The 21438-nt window shown below is 42.3% G+C and overlaps 3 protein-coding genes and 1 long non-coding RNA gene across 6 annotated transcripts in view; 2 read left to right on the top strand and 2 right to left on the bottom strand.

Moving 5' to 3' along the window:
* Positions 1-3937: 3937 nt before the first annotated feature.
* LOC113568313 (H-2 class II histocompatibility antigen, E-D beta chain-like) lies at positions 3938-7164 on the bottom strand. The gene is made up of 6 exons (XM_026996502.2): positions 7074-7164; positions 6483-6752; positions 5102-5383; positions 4877-4990; positions 4734-4758; positions 3938-4596 (listed from the first exon to the last, which is right to left on the bottom strand). The coding sequence occupies exons 1-5, from the start codon at positions 7123-7125 to the stop codon at positions 4736-4738; spliced, it is 741 nt and encodes a 246-aa protein (XP_026852303.2). The 5' UTR covers positions 7126-7164; the 3' UTR covers positions 3938-4596; positions 4734-4735.
* Positions 7165-8404: 1240 nt separating this feature from the next.
* LOC113568310 (RLA class II histocompatibility antigen, DP alpha-1 chain-like) lies at positions 8405-11241 on the bottom strand. Its single transcript, XM_026996499.2, has 4 exons — positions 11088-11241; positions 10518-10766; positions 9265-9546; positions 8405-9026 (listed from the first exon to the last, which is right to left on the bottom strand). Exons 1-4 carry the CDS (start codon positions 11185-11187, stop codon positions 8905-8907), a joined length of 753 nt encoding a protein of 250 aa, XP_026852300.2. The 5' UTR covers positions 11188-11241; the 3' UTR covers positions 8405-8904.
* LOC113568311 lies at positions 10758-11844 on the top strand. The gene is made up of 3 exons (XR_003409576.1): positions 10758-10839; positions 11303-11309; positions 11833-11844. It is a non-coding gene; the product is annotated as an uncharacterized LOC113568311 (long non-coding RNA).
* A 2858-nt stretch (positions 11845-14702) lies between these two features.
* slc7a4 (solute carrier family 7 member 4) overlaps positions 14703-21438 on the top strand; it is a 9413-nt gene continuing 2677 nt past the window's right edge. Inside the window, exons 1-4 of one of the 3 annotated variants that reach the window (XM_035536020.1) lie at positions 14703-14816; positions 16019-17111; positions 18085-18809; positions 20247-20355. In XM_035536020.1, coding sequence (XP_035391913.1) covers positions 16130-17111; positions 18085-18809; positions 20247-20355 — 1816 coding nt within the window. In that variant the 5' untranslated portion in view covers positions 14703-14816; positions 16019-16129. The other 2 variants (XM_035536022.1, XM_035536021.1) reach the window with 2 other exon arrangements.

The raw sequence follows: 21438 nt of genomic DNA, 5'->3' as shown, positions 1-21438 counted from the left end.
CTCCTCACCGCTCATCGTTACACCCTCACACGGACAGACTAGTCAACTAGACATTATCTTGAACCTTTATTTTGAACAGAGAGAAACTAGAGGCCTGGAGCTTGGTGTTGCTGTCTTAAATCAGTGTTGATATATTCTGCCTGGGTTTTCAGTGAAAAATAACTTTGTACTTTATTTTGTCTTTTTGTATAAAAGCAGCTTTCTGAACCCCATAAATGACCCGTGACAATATTTTATGGAACTGGCCCATCTTCTGCTCAATGTCACGCCCTGGCTAGTACCCAGCCAAACCCCATACACCACCTGTCACAGCGCCCTCCAACCTTTGCTGTGGCAGTCCAGGAATGAGACGGTGCTATCCTCAAAGAGCCAAATGATCTCTTCTTTGTTGTCACTTGGTTTATTTTACCCAAGGAAGAGGATGGGTTCTCTCCTGAGTCCTCCCATGGATCTGGACTCATTAGGGATCTGGACCCATACATTTGTAAAGTTACTTTGTGACTCAGTGGTTAAGGTACTTGACTAGTAATCAGAAAGTTGCTGGTTCAAGCCACCGTTGGACCCTTAGCAAGACCTTAAGCCTCAATTACTCAAGTTGTTCACTAGTTCACTGTGATGTGAATTAGCTACTTTGATCGAATAATGTCACCTCAGGTAGCCTCATATGGCAGAATGTCTGATGAAAAAGTTCTTCTGCCGTCTTCTTAACAGTGAGGATGCCTAGAAGAGGGATGCAAAGACAGGATATAGAGATCGGCTCCGCCGTTGAAGACTGGGAGATCAATGACAATTGATCAATGAATGATGAAGGGATGCTGAAGGAGAGACAAGAGCTCCATGTGGGCACCTGACAGGCACAGACTGAGCACAACGCCACAAAGCATGGTGTATCGGCGTAGAGGTTCAGCCACCAGCCAAGAGCTGCTATACTGGAACTCTATGAAGAATAGACTCCACCTAGATGGTGTGAGATTGGGACTTGTAATGTGTTCCTGATTGTAAAGTGTTCTGATGTTCAGGGAGCCATCATCAGCTCCATGCTGACTGGCAGTATCCATGCAACAGCAGATAGCAGATACTTGTGCATGAGTTTTATCAAAATGATACATTGGCAAAAACAAACAAACCAAAAATGAACAAAACACATCTGAGAGGGATGAGCATTCACTAGTTCATTATCTAGTACAAGACTATGCAACAGTAAGGGGTGGAATATAAGCACTGCTGTTAACGATCAGGGAATGAGTGACAGACGTCAGTACTCAGGGGAGGCGGAACACTGAGGACAGGTGGGTGGGGAAGGATTTATAACACAATCCAACCATCAAGTTGCTAAAATTTGCTGATGACACACCTACAGTCCAAAAGGTGGGTGTCCAACACTGAGATTGGCAGGTCCGTGTGCAGAGGAGAGGAGGCCCACCAGATCTCCTGCATCCAGGACCTGTCCTGCTCCAGAAGGATGCAGAGAGTTCACTCTGTACAGACACCACCCACCCTGGAAACCACCTCTTGTGCTTACTACCATCTCACAGGTGACACAAAGGAACATGAGACAGGACACAGAGCAGCGTCTAAGCGTCTATTAGTTTTGCTGTATTTACCCACAGCGGAGACCATGGATGGTTGTGACAAAGGGATGGTTGTCAGAGCATCACTTTCACCAATAAGGGATGAGCTAAGAATCATGTGACCTGTTTTATGTATGACAACTTCCTTCTGACCTTGCATGTGAAATTGCATAGCTGTGTGAAGAACTATGCTGATTTTACAGCCAAAACACTGAATTTGGAATTATGTAACTTGTATTATATTACTGAGTAGTAGTCTACTTACAACCTGAGGTATTTTATCTATGCTAATTTCAAACCACCATGCTGTTACTGTCACGGAAGGCTCCTCCCCCCATGAGTCACATGTGTACTGTTTGTGACCATGACCCCCGGGATTGCACACACAGGCACAGGGTTTAATGTTGAATGTCTGTCTGTCTATTTAAACCCCTGTCAGTGTGTGCTCCCTGTTGGTCGTTGTCGCTACATGTGTGTTAATTCTGAGCTCTGTAGCCGTAACGTTAGTTTGTGTAGTCACGTTAATGTGTTTGTGTTCTTTCTTTAATGTTAAGTGTAGAGTCATGTTTACTGTCTGTGCGTCCTGCCCCGCGCCCTGCGGCACTCGGGCCAGCAGCGTCACACTTACACCTAAAGCCTAACCTGCATGGCTCTGTCAGGTTATATACAGTCTGCATGTAACAACAACAATTCCATTATGTTAAAAGAAAAAGAGAATAAAAACAAAAATTCATGTTAAATGACGTAGGAAATTGAAAACATTGTTGATGATGACAGACTATATAAAACAGACATTGAGGTGTCAAGGTGGGGGAAATCTTGAGGAATAAGGAACTAGGGTCCATTTCTAAATTTGTTTAGTATTTAACCATTTAAATATTTTTATATTTGTAGATCAAAAACCTTTTGTGAAACCCTTAGGCACAAATAGATATTACCTCTTTGGAGTATCTTATGATCATAGATTGGGTCATAATAACGGAAACTTGTTTACAGTTTAAACTTCCACTACAAAATCACAGGAACTGGGTGGATGGGTGTAGCCTACATACAATCCCCCTGATGCTGGCATTTTATGCAGGAGACATTTCAGTATCACGTCTCCACATCTCAGCCAATGGCAGAGCAGGGATTCTGTTGCATAATGAGTCTCTAAGGCAAAAAATCTGTATGGCGTACCTAAACACATGACACGAAAACCATATGAAATCAAATGCATTATTGACTGAAGTTACTGTTAAAAATATATGTCATATTACACATATGTAAACAAATGTAATCACTTAAATATTTTAATAATGTTTGTGTGTGTTTTTAATGTGGTTTTATACATATGTAGATGTTGCATGATTACTGGTACAGTGTTGTAGGCCATTTGCTTGGTTAGAATAAGAGAATAGAGAACTGACTGCTAATATCAAACCACACTTTTTATATTTTTTGTTTCATTTATATTTCTTTATTTTGTTACAGCAGCAGGGAGGGAGAGAGATGCGAGTAGACAGAAGCGATGTTTTTATAAAATAATGTACAGCATCGAGCATAAAGGAGCGAAATCTTTAAAAAGGCAAATGCAAACATGCTGTTAGTAAACACTCATAGCAGGGACTCGGCAGCGAAGGATCGAACGAAGTCCTCAATCACTGTAGCGGCAAGCAAAGCACAACCCTGGAAGGAAACACTGAAAGAACCACGAGAACATTACCTTGCAGAGTTCAGAGGCTGCCTTTAAAGGAAAGCCTGTGGTACAAACAACCGCAACCAAGTCAGTGTATATTTGCCAAATGTTAGACAAAGGGAACAGAGTATAAACTCTGCTGACATCAAAAACAAACTGATTTCTCACTTCGTTTTTCTTATTTCTTTTATAGCCGTGTGTAATAAAGGAATATTAAAGGCATTGTTATCGTTTGGTCAGATAGAGCCATCAAACTATAAGGAAGGTACTCCAGGTAACTGGAGTTTACATACCAAGAACCTGACTGTGCCTAGCATGTCTTTTACTGTGCTGGAGGATAAAACAGACAGCTTGGTTTAGCTGAACTTACATACCAAAATAAATTATTTCTGGTGTGTTTATCAGAGAACTCTCAAATCATTTCATTTTGATGTTCCATTGTCGTAGGTTTTGCATGCCAAATGGACTTAAAACTATAAGGTAAACAGGCTGAATAAGTCTTTATTGTTACTAAACCATTATCATAAAGCAGCCAATAACAGGGCACGATCACTGCTACATCATCAGTGTCTGGGGAAAGTTAATATGTAATGATGATCCTACCCTTTAGTGTGGTAAAGCACTTCCTTCTGACAACTAATGTCATCAGATTCAGCAATTTGACTTCACTGAGAGACTTAAAACACGGTTGTTTTTCAAAGAAAGGAAAGTTTATTTAGAGCAATAAAACACTGACATTGATCATCAGGCAATTCCACTACAAAATATTATACACTTATCAAGCTACTAACAAAAAAACTTACAACAATATGTTAGTATATAATTATAGTGAAAACCATTAAATTAACTGAGAAAGAGGGGGTGCATGTGCTCTAAAATCAGAACTAAAGAGGACTGCAGAGAACACTACAGACAGGACAGATTTATCCATCTCAGCACAACATTTAACTCTTGTCATTTTTTGGTAGCAGTAACCATTTTTTCTTTGAGTTAATGCATTTAAAATGCACTTAAAATTGAAGATTTGATTATGATCTATCTTTTATAAACCTGTAGTAGGGCTGTATATGTCTAAGCAATCAGTATCTATAGTAGAATGAGTTAACACACAGGATTATTTCTGTTCAGATCTCTAACAGGACTCACATTATTCTTTTCATATGTCTTATACCAAAAAAAAAAAACTATCCTGCAAATGCTCATGTAAAAAATTGCATTTTTTTAGATAAATCATCTATTTAAAATAAGTTTAATGAAGAGAGAACAAATACAAAAAAAGGTGTGACATAGACTCCGCTTCTTTGATCCTTGAGGTCAAAGGTGACTTCTCCGTATTAACACAAGTTCCTGCAAGAATTTCAGTGTGTGAGAGGTAATGGTCAGCTTTTCAACAGAAGTAGACTGTCTTTAAATATGATCAAAATCCAAGTTGTGAATTACAAACAAAAAGGTTACAGGTTTATGGTTATTAAACATTTACTCACATTTAACTTGGCACCAAGATTCGCCCTGTCAAAGGAAATTGTCATAATAATATTAATATAAATAATTGTATGATCATTTAAATTAATATGCAGATACTTCATAAGAATCATTATCAGTAAGTGTCTCTCCCAGTTCCTCTGACCTGTGGATTTCTTCTTGTAGTAGATGAATCCAGCAGCTGATAGGATGATCCCCAACACCAGCCCTGAAGCTCCAATAGCAACCTTGTTCCTCTCAGACTCAGGAAGAGTCGGGTCTGTGGGGAATAAGCAGTGTTATTATAGACAAAGAGTTAATATTCAGAACGTCAGGAAAAGGGTGAATTTTTACAAAAGAGCTGTAATAATCTGAAATGTTTTAGTCTCACCCCAGTCGTACACCATGGGTTGCTGGAAGCTGGCGTGCTCCACCACACAGGAGATCCTCTCCCCAGATTTGGGTATGTAGTCCAGTTGGGAGTGGATCTGGTAGAACCAATCTCCCTCAGGCATCTCCTCGGTGGACGTCACAGCAGAGGTCACCTTCTGACCATCTCTCAGCCAGGAAATCTTGATGACCGGAGGGTAGAAGTCGTACGCGCTGCACATCAGCAAGGCTGGACGACTGCCATCAGACTGCAGTTCTGACTTCAGCTGGACCTTTGGCTTTACTGCAGTTACCAGAGATATTGTTATTGCGTTCTTAAAATCAATATTATATCAATAAATAACAATGAATAACATTTATGAAAATGTAAATCATACTAATTGATACCTATTAGGAAGATAAAAATGAAGACTATATGGCTGTTGTCATGGTACGGCTCCTCCTCCCAAGTATCTTCCCGTGTGTGTGTGTGTGTGTGTGTGTGTGTGTGTGTGTTCATCCATGTGGCCACGCCCCCCATGTGTCACACCTGTTTGTAGTCGTTTGTCATTTACGTGTGTATATAAACCCCTATGGTTCTGTTGTCGGTGTTTGATGTTATGCTAGCTTTCTGTGTGAATAAATGTATGTGTTTGTTTAACGTAACTCGTTCCCTCATCCTGCTTTGCCTTCTTACGTTACAGCGGTTTTTAAATGGCCGTGTACAGTTTCAGAATACTTCCCTATACGAATATCTGTGTTTAATTGTCCTGGTGATACTCTAAGCTTTTTGTTTAAGCTTTTGCTTCAGTTTTACTTCGATATGTCTTAATAATCACAAACTGTTACAGCATCATGTTTGGAAGTATTTGACTGTGTTCCATATTAAAATACTTCGTGTAGTAAAGTATTGGCTATTGATTGTACGTTACTTCATTATCAGAAGCTTTGCCTTTGCCTTTAGTTTAAAAAAAAGCATTAAAAGGTAATATTATGATATTCTATAATTAAATACCTGAACGCACATCTAAACCTGGTCCCTGTATTCAGAGCTAGACTCTGAAGTCTAGCAAAACAGTTACGTAGGTATGCCGATCAGGAATTTGTTGAGTCTTTACAACGTTGAGGTTTGCTGTAAAGTCTGTGTGTCCATGTGCTTTAACGATCTACTGTGTGGAAAATGTCTCTGAATATAATGAAGATATTGAACAGAATGACTAATGTGTGTGTCACACGATTTAAAGCATCCTCAGGACTGGATAACAACATCATAAAACATCTAAATAACGACCTCTGACACCCATTAAAACTGTAAACATCTGCATCTAAATAGGCGTTGTGTCACACTGTTTTAGTCATCAGCTGTGATGTTTTCACAGTTTCTTTCATCAGTGTAGGCGTACCTGCTTTATCCAGAACAGCAGAGTAGTCAATTCTTAGATTGTTTTTGCAGTATCCCTCCAGCTGAGCTCTCGCCTGCTGCACTTCAGGCCCTTTGTTCCAGATTTCTGCATTTTTCACTCCGAGTTCAGTAAACCCTACATACTCCCCCACAGTGCTGTTGAACCGTAATACTGGGTCTTTATTAAAATAAAATGTAGCAATGAGTACCACATCTGTGAGAGCTGACGAACTACTGAGGCATTCTGCTATCACGTAATGATAATATCCATCTGCCAAGAGAATAAAGAAAAGGGGGACAAATAGTTAATCGAACACAGCCAAATAAATAACAATGTGCTGTTAAGTGCAGAAGTCATCTAGTCTTTGATAGTTTTCATGAATTTACATTAATTTACAATAAATGCTTAAACTAACAATGGGCCACTCAGGAATTTAGACATGACTACATTAACATATGAGTACATGAATAAAGACTTTTGATCCTCTAATGTTTAATTAAAAATTAAAAACATATTCTTCCTAATATTTAATATCCATATAATTATTTCCATTCAAATTGGATTAAAAAATAATTGTACATGCAAACATACCCGTTCCTAACACCGCAGTGATTACAAGCAACAGCTGCAAATTGAAGAACATTTTGTGTCACTTACATCCACTTTCCAACAACTGAGAGAGTTTAAGACAGAAAGTTCCAGGTCAGAAAGATGTTTCAACCAGCGGACCAATAGGAATCAGCAAAACTACCTCATCGGTTGTTGCTAGGTAGTGTTATCAATGCATTTCACCATGCTAGTGATTACAACAGTTAGGTGTTAAAGTAATAAAAGTGTTTTAATATATCTGTGTTTTTTAGTAACATAAATGTCCCTACTGATTCATACTTACATTTTTGTGGTCTTATATTTATTTGTGTGTGTGTGTGTGTGTGTGTGCGTGTGCGTGTGCGTGTGTGCTACCAGGCATGTGTATAGAGTGATCCATTTTTATGTTAAAGTGCATTAATGAGATTTTCATACAACAGGTGTACAGTACAGTCCCTAACTGCTACACTCAAAAATATATAAAATATATAAAAATTAGAAATGTCTTGTCAAAACAAGACCATGAGAAACTCATCCATGAATTTATTCCTAGCAAAGTTGATTAATGGACTTCCTAGAAGAACTGAACTGAAACTGAAACATGTTTAACTGATTAAAAATGCAACTTCTATGGTTCCAGAAGCAAAAAGATAGAACACATCACCCTGATGCTTAAATCCTCATACTGGCTCCCAGTATGACAAGCACAAGCAGTATAATCCAAACAGGGTTAGACCAGACCACTAGGAACTCATCAGTTAATCATGTCTAAGGTGAACACTAAGTGTAGAGAAGCAACATTTAGTGTCTGTGTTGGTTTGTAGATGGAACCAATTGAAAGACAACACTAGAAATACTCTAATATTATATTATATTATATTTTCAAATTGAGACCTATCTGCATTATTTTACTTAACAGAATTATTTTTTCACAGAGATAGCTTTATATTTTTGTTTTGATACTTTAATTTTTAATGCACCTTGAATTGCTTTTATTTGTGTGTTATATAATTATGTATATGCTTATATATAATTATATATGCTTCTGTTATGATGTTGCACTTTAAAAATAAGAGCATGCTTTTTTCAGGATTTTTTCTAAGATATATTTATGCTACTCGTGCCTTACTTTTCTACAAGCTAGTGTATGAAAATGTGTATTCTGGACATGAAAAATGTTACACTTGACATGTATTCTGACAGTTAACCTTGAATACCTGCAATTCCAGCATTATATGACTCAGCCTGCATGAAAGGTTGTGAATGATTAAGGTTACTATCAGTAATGTTATATCTTTTCTTAAGACTCAAATAGAATACATAGAATGCAGTTATATCTCTCTCACTCATAATTACATTTAATATGTACATCCTCATTAATGCAGAGACAGCAGAAACTAGAATAACAGAGAATGTTATTTTGTTTACTAATGATTGCATTGTATTCATGCCAAACAGCTAATACATACAGTTTAATTCTGAAACATACAGCATTATTTAGCCATGTTTATTTTTAAAGCCAACCTTTGGTAAGATTCTAAGCAGAATAAGGTTACAAAATGAAATCTCATTACTTTTGTTTTTTATTTTACATTTTGTATTTTTATCTGTAATGCAAATACGGTCACCTTTCAATTTGAATTAATTACAATAGGTTTTTCTCAAATGATTGGTGTTTATTTAAAAATAAGTATTGATTAAATTAGGTCCCATATAGCAATATTTATTCTATAAGGTATAGAAAGTTAAAAACAAAAATTATGACAAAATGATAAAATAGAAATAATTACAATTGAGGACACACAACAAAAATCTCAGTTTTACAATGAGACTCTTATTTGCACTGGTTTCCTTTGATGAGGAAGAAGGTTCCAGTAGCGACTCCCAGCAGTCCTGCAGCCAGACCCACCCCACAGAACACAGAGGGACCCACACTGGGCTCGTCAACCTTGACATCTGTATAAAACACACAAAAATAAATAACAGCATGTACATTCTCCTAATTCATACAGATTATCCATTGGGATATTCATAATAGTAACTTGAATATATTTCATTTAATATTCATTATAGTCTTGTGAATAATCTCTAAAATAATATTCATATTTCATAGTTAGCTTTTATTGAAACAGTTCTATGGTATTTTGTCTAACAATAAGCAGCTTTCGTTACTGAACCCATTGTAGTGTCTCACCCCATGTTTTAGTCAGTGGTATCTCCAGGGCACTGTGCTGCACAGAGCAGGTGTAGATGTCCCCCTGCTTGGGGGTGAAGCTCAGTGTGGAGAATATGATGAAGTTTCCATCATTCACAGGGTAATATCTGCTAAGAGTGGCTTCATCTGTCACGTTTACATTGTTCTTGGTCCAGAACACTCCAACGCGTGGTGGGTAGAACCCAGTGATGTGACATATGAGGGTGTTCTTAGTGTCCAGCTGCACATCGTCCTTGGAGTAAATAGAGCTCTGTGGTTGGTCTGTGGACAGAGTAATTCAGGTATAATTCCTCATGCAATGTTTAGATTTCATTATAGAATCCTAGAACTTAAATGTTGAATTTATACTAAAATACTAATTATAACATCCATATACACCAAAATGCTAAATCATTACTAATGTATGTGATTCATCATTTTATATGTATTCATTATGCTGAATGTTTGACTCATAAAAAGCCAAATATCACCATATTTCTCTACAAAGCAAACCTGTAGTTGAATGACTGTGAACATTGTTATTTTACTTTTAGAATTTCTTATGTAATGCAGATAAACAATATTTTTCAAGTATAATTTTCGAAGCTGTACTGACCGTACTAGATAAGAAGTTGGCTGAATGTAATAAAGAGCTTTGACCACATTAAAAAAATTACAAAACAAAGTTTTTTTAAAAAAAAACAAAGTTGTTTTAATAATCTATACATTTACTTCTCGCCACAACTGTCACAATACATAGTCTGTCCCGGTCAGTCCCGCCCAGATCCGTGTCTTCCCTGTCTTGTGTATTTTAGCTCCATGCCGTAGTTTTGTTTTCTCCGCCCTCGTTTGAATGCTCACACCTGCCCCTCGTTTCTACCTTGTTAAGTTCATGCATTTAAACCCTGATTCCGTATTTTTGCGGTTCATTGTGTTGGGTGGATGTATGAAAGCTGGTCTGTGTTTTAAAGCCTTCCTTTATGTTATCCTAGCCTGCTTCCCCCTTCGTATGTTTTTGTTTTGTAATGTATCCCCGTAATCTCCGTGTCGGCTCTGTGAGCCTGGACCGTTATACCGACTCTGATTCTGGATTTGCCCTCAATAAATCTCGCTCCTCTCCGCACACGCTTCCGCCTCCTCACTGCTCACCGCGACATAGTCACATAATCATCATATCAATAGTCCCTCTGTCATATTCTTGTAAATAAATGTGTGCCTGTCGAGCAAATGTGTGTTGCACTGTAATGTCTTACTCATTGGTTCAGCAGGATTTTTGTAACTTTTTATGCAAACATCCAAGTTTTGTTTGCAAATTGCCGCATTAGCAACACTCTGCTGATAGGCTCCTTCTCCATATGAGGCAGGATCTGCGAACTCCGGCAGTGTCATCACCCCTTTCCCCTGGCTGAAGTCAGCGTGGTACATTTCCTCCTTATCAAGTCCAAACATGTCCTCTTTGTCCGTATCAGAACAGAGAGACATGTATAAATCCCTGTGCACAACTGAGGAAGAGGAGGAGGAAGGCCATGTTACTGCACACATCAAACACGCGGCGGATCTGTTTGGTGACCTCAGGTTTGTCACTCCATAAGATCACTTTAACAAGTGAAAACAATGAGCAGTTTGTAAGTGACAGTTCCAGTTAGCATGATATCACTATTCCTTTATAATGTTTCATATATAATTAATGTAGTTAAAATGATTTATCTTTTTAAGCAAAATTACTTATGATTATACAAAACGTCACAGTACATGAGACATACAACAATCACAGTCCACAGTGTACTTCACCACAGAGTTCTGAAGTATATATATGTACTTACATTCTGCCTTGACAGAAACAACAACTGCACAGGTAAAAATCAAACCCAAATTCATTTTGGTCAGAGTTAAAGAAAGTTTAGGCGTATAGAGGACTAACATGTAGAGTCAACTTTGTCCCAGCTAACCGCCTCTAAACTCTGCTTTGTCTCTCTCTGACTGAGGTGTCGCATGCAAATCGTCCAATAAGAATTTTACTTTCATTGTGACACAGCAGTTTCTAGGTAAGTTCACTTTTCAGCTTCTCACATCTTATATTTTAGGCAGTCAGTCCCAGCAGAGGACAGCATGCCAATGTGACCTCTTTTTCTAACTTGTTCTCCTAACTTGTGATCCTTCAACGTAATATCTAGCAGCATAAATCTCTTTCACACAGTCTTAAAGCAACTCATAAGGACACAAGGGAGCCTGTTGTCTTGCCACTAATAATTTATATGATTTACATCAATTTACATTAAATAAACTTATTATATCACATGTACCTTCAGTCAGGAATCATTGGAAATCTCGGGCCAGTTGGAAACAATAACAGGTTCTCAAACCTACTGTGGCCTTGTTGTGCTGCTGGAATGGTTGTTTTCCCATCACATTTAATATCAATTATTGACATACCTACAATCAGTTTTCCTGTTTATGGGATTCTTCCATTACCCTCTATAGTAAGTCCTTTACCTGAGATCACTGTGCAATAACACCATGTTGCAAGAATAAATGAACTTAGTAATCACCCTGATTTCTGCACAAAAGGAGCCTACAATGTCATCTTACTATCATCAGAAATACATGAACAACCTCCAAGTATAGAGCTGTGTTACAGCCTGCATGGATTTGTAGCCAGGAGGTGGACATGGCTTGTGTGAGCTATGCTGTCCGGAACATCGTGACCTGGCCTGTGATGTAGTATTCCTCTGTGAGCTACTCTAGCATGCAAGCAGGAACAATCCAAATGAAGGAGACAGGAACTGGAAGGCCGCGTGTAACTCAATTCCCAGAAAGTGGAGTGAAGTGAAAGTATTTGCGGAACTACAAAATCCCTGCAGGCACAGTGCTGGATTAGAAATCCCCCATTAAAGCCCCACTCCTCCACCAATAGGAAACCGCTCTGCGCTGCAGCGTCACATGTTGCCGGACTGCTAATGGATTCAAACTTAGGCATGTCCTGGTCATATGAATAACCTTTATCCCTGTGAGTTATTTATACAGCTTTGTGTATAATTTCCACAAATTACTTTGAAGTTGCTTTGCATATTTAAGGATTTGATTATTTAAAGTATTATTTAAGAATGAACAATAAATATTTAATCTTTCAGTTCATCTTTATTACATAATTTTCGGTTTAATACAGAAATCTAGCCTACTCAAAGGTTTTGATAAAAATATTTAAGACATAGTTTGGCTGTAAAGGTTTAAATAGCCTAGCGGTGGCGTTTTCTCCAGAACGTGCAGAAACAGGCGTTTGGAAACAAGCTGGAACGGAGAAAATCCACAGTAGTGAACCAGCGAAGTGAAAGTGTCTCACTGCAGAACAGACTGGTTACCAGAGTCTCCTCAGGAGCGCCCCTGAACCGCGTCTACTTACACCAGCTAACCTATTACTGCATCAACTTGTCTGTCTCTAGGAAAGCGGCTGAGATGGACAGAGTTTAAAATACAGTCCGTACTAAACCCTGAGGATTTCGACGAGTTGCTACAGTAACTCAGTAACACCAATGATAGTTCAAATAGTTAAATGTTCATAAAACACAATTTAAGACATGCGGTCTCTTGAAAAAGAAAAAATAATTCCGAATTGTTGCGTTTCTTTAGCCAGTGGTCATTGTTCATAAAATAAAACTTAGATTTTTTTTCTATCCTCCTTCGTTTTTCTTTTTGTCACGAACGGCTATAATCACTAAATGCACCAGTGTGTGAGAATGTTATGTAAATAGATGGGAATAGTTGGTGTGACTGGGATTTCTGTCCTAGCCGCCTTTGGTAATTATTTTAAATGGCTGCGGCTTTCTCAATATCAAGTTGTGTTATAGTGCCCTCTAGCGGCAACATTTGATTATAACAAATCATAAATCAAATTAGAAAACATGAAACATGGGATAAGAAATGAGGGAACTAGTAAATCCAAATTCAACTAATGAAATGCAGCAACAAATAGTATTACTGATAAACATAACCAAGACAACCGGGAATGGAAAATAATTCATAATGGGCCTCTAATCTGGAGAAAATATGCATCTTCAATGTAAGTGTTACCAGATGAAAAATCAAGTGGCAGATGAGATATAGTTTCCCCACCATCATGAGTGGGACCATGTCTGAACTCTATAAGATTAAAAGAGTTAAGAAGAATGAAATCACTGATTATGTATTTGGTAGTACAACAAACATGAATATGAAAACATTCCAAATCAGTCATTTATCAGGCACAACTAAGGAGAAAGACATCAGGAAATGAATTCATTGATAAACCACAGTTTCATTTAAGAGGACTGTATATATAAGCACATAGTTACTGATTTTCAGTCTAAGCGGCTGAACCTTGAAGTTAGAACACATTTCAACTAAATGCACATCTGAGCATTTTAAAGACCACACACACCTCCATGTTTTTAGATTTTATCTACCACAATACTTACCTATCTACAAACTACAAAATAAAATAAAGTAATAATTACAGTATCAGTAATACTGGTAACGTAATTATTAAGAACCAAAGTACTTAAGGACACAGATTAAAATCACACCACAAAATACCAGAGCTCTCCAGAATTATTTGCACCTACAGTAAATATGAACAAAACGTCTGTCTAAAACTTTCTCTGCTCACCGGTCTGATTCCATGTCTGTAGCTGTAGCAGCATTACTGTGACACCATGCCAGAGCTCTGGGAGGATAACAGAGTGGCAGCACATTCACCAGCCATCACACAGCGTGGAAGGATCTGACTGAGCATCTGTGGTGTGTGATACAGTGAACTGAAGCTGGCCAACTTTATGTAGTTAGTTTATGAATTGTGTATGTGCAGTGCATATTCACTGTGCTGTTCCTGTAAGGGCCTCATTGATAACATGAGCTCCAGTAGCAGGGTGAGACATAACACCACGTCACTCATTTATGTTCTTTTAATCCTGAATCATTTATTTAATCACTAAGAATCTCACTGAGGTCCACAGTGTCTTCTACAGGAAAATATAATTATATCTAGAATAAAAAATACACACAAACGCGAACGTGTTTCTTTTTGTGAATTTTCAAGCTATGGCGGTACGGTATATATGACAGTTCTAAGCCTGATCTTATCATGAATCTTCACCTCAATAATAAAAAAATGTGTTGTAGAGGTCTGATGGCAAGTTGTGGGTTGCCGTAGTCAAGTCTTGAAACTGAACAAGCACCCGGGTGGCTTCCTATGAGAAAAGGGGCTGAATCCTTAAGTTAAGTAACATTTCATTTGCCACTGTTGCCACTTATATATACACCATTTGCCATTTTTCTAAATGATGTTTTTACTCCTACTGTAGATCAAACAAGTACTTTACTGTGTACGCGGACGTGTGTATGAATGACAGCTACCGTCAGATTCTGAACCGGAACGCCGTTCGCACGCGCTGTCCCTTTAAGAACTACAAAGGCCTTTCCGTCTGCACGCGCCCTCGCCCGTAAGCGCTGCGGTTATCCCGGTGATCTCGCGCTCACCAAACGCTCCGGTCCCGGATAAAGCCGCGGTCTCTGCGAAGGTAACCGGCAGCACCGTTACTCTGTGGCTCATATGCGTAACGCGCCACTGCATGTTCTTTGCATCCGGATTAACGTGGAAGCGCCGCGGAGTTTCGCACCTGCGCCTTGTCTTCAGCACGAGCAACGCAAACCACCGGCTGCAGGGAAGCCGTGAAACGACGGCGAAAGCTGTTACATTTACGTGGGTTATTTGAGCTGCGTCGGTGTGTTAAATAACTGACGCTTTTGCTTCGCTCGATGTTGTGTTAAATTATTAGTTTTGCCGTTCAACAGACGATATTGTAACGCGAGCAGCACAATATTTAAGTGCGTAGCATCGCATGTGAACGGAGCACCGGGGGTTTAAGGAAATGGGTTCAGATGGAGAAAATATTACGTAACGCAGCCGCGTTAAGCCGCCGGTCATCCGCTAGGAAACGTCACCTATCAGGCCCGGGAGCGCGCGCTGGAGCATCCGTGCAGGAGCGCCGCGTGGTGCCACTGGTGGCGCCCCAGTAACGGACGCAGGTTTACCGGGGCCTAATCAATCACCCGCAGCCTAATCAATCACCCGCAGCCGAGCCGGACGCTGTGACTATGGGGCGGATTTAACGTGTGGTAGAGAGAATACGAGCCGTGGATCTAGAATAACAGAATAACGCTGTTTGAAAGCAAGATCAGTCAAATGTGACTCGTTTAACTTCATCTAACCCGCAGAAACGGAGCTGATTCAGATACTGAGTGTGTGGAGTCAAGTTGTATTGTCATTTTAGATATATACAGGTATAGCGCAGGTATAGCGTGAAAGGAAATAACGTTAATCCAGGATCATGGTGTAACACAAACGAAGAACATAAGTGTAAACAAATATGAGCTACAGAAAACCTGTAGGGCAACACTGACCAGTGCACGTACCAGCCAGTGCAATCATTTAAGAACACCATATTGTTGGAATACAGTATTTATTCAGCATTTGTTCAGTATTTGTTGTCGGTCTCGGGGAGCTGAGTTTGCTGGCATGGAGAAAGAGACTGTTGAACAGTCTGGCTGTAAGGGCCCAAATGCGTCAGTAACTTCCCAGATTAATACTGTGAGGGGAGGGTCGTCACTCTGATACCTTGTTGACAGTTTTTTACCAGTTAAGTGATTTTATCTATTTCCTGTCTCTCTCTCTCATTCTTTCACACACACAATCTCTCTAATTGTCTCCTGTCTTTGTCAGATTTGTGGGACGTGTGTAGCTGTCAGAAAGATGGACTAGTTGACATTCTGACCCATTCCTTGTTACCTCATCTGAACTGACTTCCGCCTGCCACGCCCCCTCTCCGTCGCCATGGCGTTGTGTGTCTCTGCCTGCTCCCCAGCTGTGAGGTTCTGTCAGAAGGTGAACAGGCTGAAGACGTTAGAGGATGACGTCATGGCAACGTCCCTGAAGCGCTGTCTCTCCACGTTGGACCTGGCAATGCTCGGGGTCGGCGGAATGGTCGGCTCGGGCCTCTACGTTCTCACGGGAACTGTCGCCAAAGATACGGCTGGGCCGGCCGTGGTGCTCTCGTTCCTCATCGCGGGCGTGGCCTCTCTCATGGCTGCCCTCTGCTATGCTGAGTTTGGTGCGCGCGTCCCCAAGACAGGCTCCGCCTACATGTTCACGTACGTTTCTGTGGGCGAGATCTGGGCCTTTCTGATTGGCTGGAACGTCATTCTGGAGTATATGATTGGTGGGGCTGCGGTGGCCCGGGCGTGGAGCGGCTACCTGGACTCCATCTTCAACCACCGCATCCAGAACTTCACGGAGAGCTATGTGATGCGCTGGGACGTGCCCTTCCTGGCTCATTACCCAGACCTCCTTGCAGCGGGGATCCTCCTGGTGGCCTCCGTCTTCATCTCATTTGGCGTACGTGTGTCTTCGTGGCTCAACCACATCTTCTCCACCATCAGCATGTTGGTCATCACCTTCATCCTGGTCTTCGGCTTCATGCTGGCCAACCCGGCCAATTGGAGCGCTCAGGAAGGCGGGTTCGCCCCCTATGGGCTGTCTGGGGTAATGGCAGGAACGGCCACCTGTTTCTACGCCTTTGTAGGGTTTGACGTGATCGCAGCTTCCAGCGAGGAGGCCGAGGACCCTCAGAAGGCCGTGCCCATAGCAACAGCCATCTCACTAGGCCTGGCTGCCACCGCGTACATCCTGGTTTCCACGGTGCTGACATTGATTGTTCCGTGGCACACGCTCGACCCGAACTCGGCGCTGTCCGACGCCTTCTTTAGACGCGGGTACAGCTGGGCTGGCTTCATCGTGGCTGTGGGGTCTATCTGTGGTGAGCCTCTGCGTGTGTGTGTGTGTGTGTGTGTGTGTGTGTGTGTATCTATACCTGTCTGAGTCGTAGTGTTGTTTTTCAGCATGAGTTTAAGTGTAAGTAGAAGAAAAGAGATTAAAACAGTGGGGCCAACCTGCATTCATGGAGGGTCACAGCACAGCCCACATGACTGAGGTCATAAAGGCCTTGGCACTAAGATGCAACACTGCAGAAGTGTTACAGGAGGAGGACACTAATCCCTGCAGCACTGTAGCAGTGTTACAGGAGGAGGACACTAATCCCTGCAGCACTGTAGCAGTGTTACAGGAGGAGGACACTAATCCCTGCAGCACTGTAGCAGTGTTACAGGAGGAGGACACTAATCCCTGCAGCACTGTAGCAGTGGTACAGGAGGAGGACACTAATCCCTGCAGCACTGTAGCAGTGGTACAGGAGGAGGACACCAATCCCTGCAGCACTAGCAGTGGTACAGGAGGAGGACACTAATCCCTGCAGCACTAGCAGTGTTATAGGAGGAGGACACTAATCCCTGCAGCACTGTAGCAGTGGTACAGGAGGAGGACACTAATCCCTGCAGCATTGCGGTCCTCCAGGGATGTGGTCAGACACATGAACTAGAAACTCTGATGGGTGTGCAGCATCTGTACATCTGGTGTGTTTAAAAAGGGAACGAGGTGGACTGCAATAAGAGCATGAGACGTATGCTGATTTCCAGAAGACAGTCATACCCTCAGTTCAGTTTATTGTATATAAACCCTCATGGGTTTATCTGATGAATACCTGGAAGCATTCTGAGAAACGTTTATTTTTCTTAGCTAAGCTTTTGCATGTTTTCAGTGTTTTACATAATTCTCCTCTGTTGTGGTTTTTCAGGTTTTACTTGAGTGTTGGTTGGTGGTTTGTACTGTTTGTTTTATATTGTTTATTGTTTGTTTTATATTGTTTTACCTGAGTGTCTGTTGCTCTCCTCCAGCCATGAACACGGTGTTGCTTAGCAACCTGTTCTCTCTGCCGCGGATCGTGTACGCCATGGCGGAAGACGGCCTCTTCTTCTCCATCTTCTCCCGCGTCAACCCCGTCACCAAGGTCCCCGTCATCGCCATCCTGGTGTTTGGGAGTCTCATGGCCTTCCTGGCACTGATCTTTGACCTGGAAGCGCTGGTGCAGTTCCTCTCCATCGGCACCCTGCTGGCCTACACCTTCGTGGCCGCCAGCATCATCGTGCTTCGCTTCCAACCCGACAAGACGAGCAGCGCCTCGGGCGCGGGGGGCGTGGTGACGGACGCGACCTCACCCTGCCCGCTCGCGCCCCAGGGCGTCGGCTCAGAGACCCAGACGCTGGCGCAGGACGGCGGAGAGCTAAAAGAGTACGAATCCTTCTCCGACAAGCTCCAGTTGGTGGAGCGGGAGAAGGCGGAGCGAGAGCGGCGGGCCCCGGGCACGCTGCAGGCGCGCTGGGAGCCCTACCTGGGCCGGGCCCTGGGCGACCGGGAGCCGGGCGATGTGGTGGCCTTCTCCGTGCTGGCCCTGATGGTGAGCGCCGTGTCGCTGAGCTGCGTGGCCGTGTTCGGGAGCAGCCACCTGCAGCTGCCCGTCTGGAGCTTCGTCCTGTTGGTGGTGGTCTTCAGCCTGGCCTTCATCGTCAGTCTGCTCCTCATCTGGGTCCATGAACAGCAGACCATCACCAAGACCTTCCAGGTGAGATGTCGTCACGTCCAGTCGCACAGCGCAGGGCAGGAGTTGCTTTACGCCAGAAATGTTGCACAAGAGAAGGACACAGTGCAGTGGAGTCAAGTAGCCATCTGCACATAAGAGAGCTGTGTGAGTCAGAGCTGTGTGAGTCAGTCAGTGTGTTGAAGCCTTGGGCACAGTAGACACTGTAATCCCTCTGATATATTGTTGTCTTCTTCAGAAGTTATTTTAAGTGCCTGGTTCAGCAAAATATTCTCACTATAGTCTCTCCCCTCAATCAGAGCAGAGACAAGAAGTGTGTGTGTGTGTGTGAGATTCATATTGATGAAGTAGACTCTCTTATCTGTTCTATCAGGAAGCAGACCCATCACTTACAATAGTTCAGAGCAGCATTACACCACACACACACAGACACACACACACAGACACACACACAGACACACACACACACACAGACAGCACTGGAACACACAGTCCAGCACAGAGTCAAAAACAGTTTCCTGGTCCTATAGTTGGTGAAACACACACACACACACACTGTTGAGACGTTTGAGTGGGCGTGCGTGCGTGTGTGTGTGCGTGTGCGTGTGTGTGTGTGTGTGTGTGTGTGTGTGTGTGTGTGTGTGTGTGTGGTGCAACTTTCCAACTATCAGAGCAAACGGTCCATGATTCAAACAGTCGCAGTGTTTGATCCCCTGCTGATAATTGTGTCCTTAAGAGAGACTCTGAGTCATGTGTCACTCCTGAGGGTGTGATCTCTGCTTCAGTGATCAGTTTATCCAAACCAGCTGCTTACACAAAACCAGCAAAACACCAGCAGATAAATACTGGACTTTTCTCTACTGCTGAACTGTACAGCGTATGATGTCTCTGAGTAAAACCTTAAACATTTAGTCAGGGTGCAGGTAGGCAGTATATGCCAAAGCCCAGAGAGACTTTGTGACAGGCTGCTGTGTGATTCTGCAACAGTCGACACTTTCAGTAGCTGCACTGCTACTGGGGAGGGTGGGCGGTGATGCTATAGTGTGTGAAGAACCTGGTTTTAAATAAAGCTTGTTTTATGGAGGGCTAAAGGCTGCTGTGTAATGTTGGTGTGTATGGGGAGCCATACTGGTGAGGTCTGGTTCAGGGTTGGTGTCTGTTGTGACTAAAGGTTGGTGTGTATGGGGAGCCATACTGGTGAGGTCTGGTTCAGGGTTGGTGTCTGTTGTGACTAAAGGTTGGTGTGTATGGGGATCTAAACTGGTAAGACTGCAGAGACTATGCTGTTTGCTCAGACTGAAAACTGTACAAAGAGTAAATGTACTTAAATAATGTGACCGTGTGTTTGTTTGGTTTATTTGTGTGTGTGTGTGTGTGTGTGTGTGTGTGTGTGTGTGTGTGTGTGTGTGTGTGTGTGTGTGTGCGTGTGCGCGTGTGTGTGCGTGTGCGCGTGTTCTCCAGGTTCCCCTGGTGCCATTCATCCCTGGGCTTAGTATTCTGCTCAACGTGTTTCTGATGATGAAGCTCAGTCCTCTCACCTGGATACGATTCACCATCTGGGTGGCAGCAGGTAACAGCTAGACACATTACACCTGTATACGCACACACACACACACACACACACACACACACAGCAGGTACAAGCTAGACACTTTACACCTGTATACGCACACACACACACACGCGCACACGCACACACACACACACACACACACACACACACACACACACACACACACACACACAGTGTCTAGCTTGTACCTGCTGTGTGTGTGTGTGTGTGTGTGTGTGTGCGTATACAGGTGTAAAGTGTCTAGCTTGTACCTGCTGTGTGTGTGTGTGTGTGTGTGTGTGTGTGTGCGTATACAGGTGTAAAGTGTCTAGCTTGTACCTGCTGTGTGTGTGTGTGTGTGTGTGTGTGTGTGTGCGTATACAGGTGTAAAGTGTCTAGCTTGTACCTGCTGTGTGTGTGTGTGTGTGTGTGTGTGTGTATACAGGTGTAAAGTGTCTAGCTTGTACCTGCTGTGTGTGTGTGTGTGTGTGTGTGTGTGTGTGTGTGTGCGCGTATACAGGTGTAAAGTGTCTAGCTTGTACCTGCTGTGTGTGTGTATACACACACACCTGTATACACACACACACACACACACACACACACACACACAGCAGGTACAAGCTAGACACTTTACACCTGTATACGCACACACACACACACAGCAGGTACAAGCTAGACACTTTACACCTGTATACGCACACACACACACACACAGCAGGTACAAGCTAGACACTTTACACCTGTATACGCACACACACACACACACACACACAGCAGGTACAAGCTAGACACTTTACACCTGTATACGCACACACACACACACACACACACACAGCAGGTACAAGCTAGACACTTTACACCTGTATACGCACACACACACACACACACACACACAGCAGGTACAAGCTAGACACTTTACACCTGTATACGCACACACACACACACACACACACACAGCAGGTACAAGCTAGACACTTTACACCTGTATACGCACACACACACACACACAGCAGGTACAAGCTAGACACTTTACACCTGTATACGCACACACACACACACACAGCAGGTACAAGCTAGACACTTTACACCTGTATACGCACA

Source organism: Electrophorus electricus, chromosome 18 (genome assembly GCF_013358815.1).
Source record: "Electrophorus electricus isolate fEleEle1 chromosome 18, fEleEle1.pri, whole genome shotgun sequence".
In the NCBI taxonomy this organism is placed as follows: Eukaryota; Metazoa; Chordata; class Actinopteri; order Gymnotiformes; family Gymnotidae; genus Electrophorus; species Electrophorus electricus.
The sequence above is the reverse complement of the archived record's forward strand: the minus strand, read 5'-3'. Positions and strand labels throughout refer to the sequence as shown.

Excerpts from the sequence above, each read along its gene's own strand:
- LOC113568310 (XM_026996499.2), bottom strand. The coding sequence starts at position 11,187 with ATGTTAGTCCTCTATACGCCTAAACTTTCTTTAACTCTGACCAAAATG. Across the intron at positions 10,767-11,087 it reads TGTTTCTGTCAAGGCAGAAT|TTGTGCACAGGGATTTATAC; the intron begins GTAAGTACATAT and ends CCTCTTCCTCAG. Across the intron at positions 9,027-9,264 it reads ACCACTGACTAAAACATGGG|ATGTCAAGGTTGACGAGCCC; the intron begins GTGAGACACTAC and ends TGTTTTATACAG.
- LOC113568313 (XM_026996502.2), bottom strand. The coding sequence starts at position 7,125 with ATGTTCTTCAATTTGCAGCTGTTGCTTGTAATCACTGCGGTGTTAGGA. Across the intron at positions 6,753-7,073 it reads CACTGCGGTGTTAGGAACGG|ATGGATATTATCATTACGTG; the intron begins GTATGTTTGCAT and ends TTCTCTTGGCAG. Across the intron at positions 5,384-6,482 it reads TGCTGTTCTGGATAAAGCAG|TAAAGCCAAAGGTCCAGCTG; the intron begins GTACGCCTACAC and ends TGGTAACTGCAG.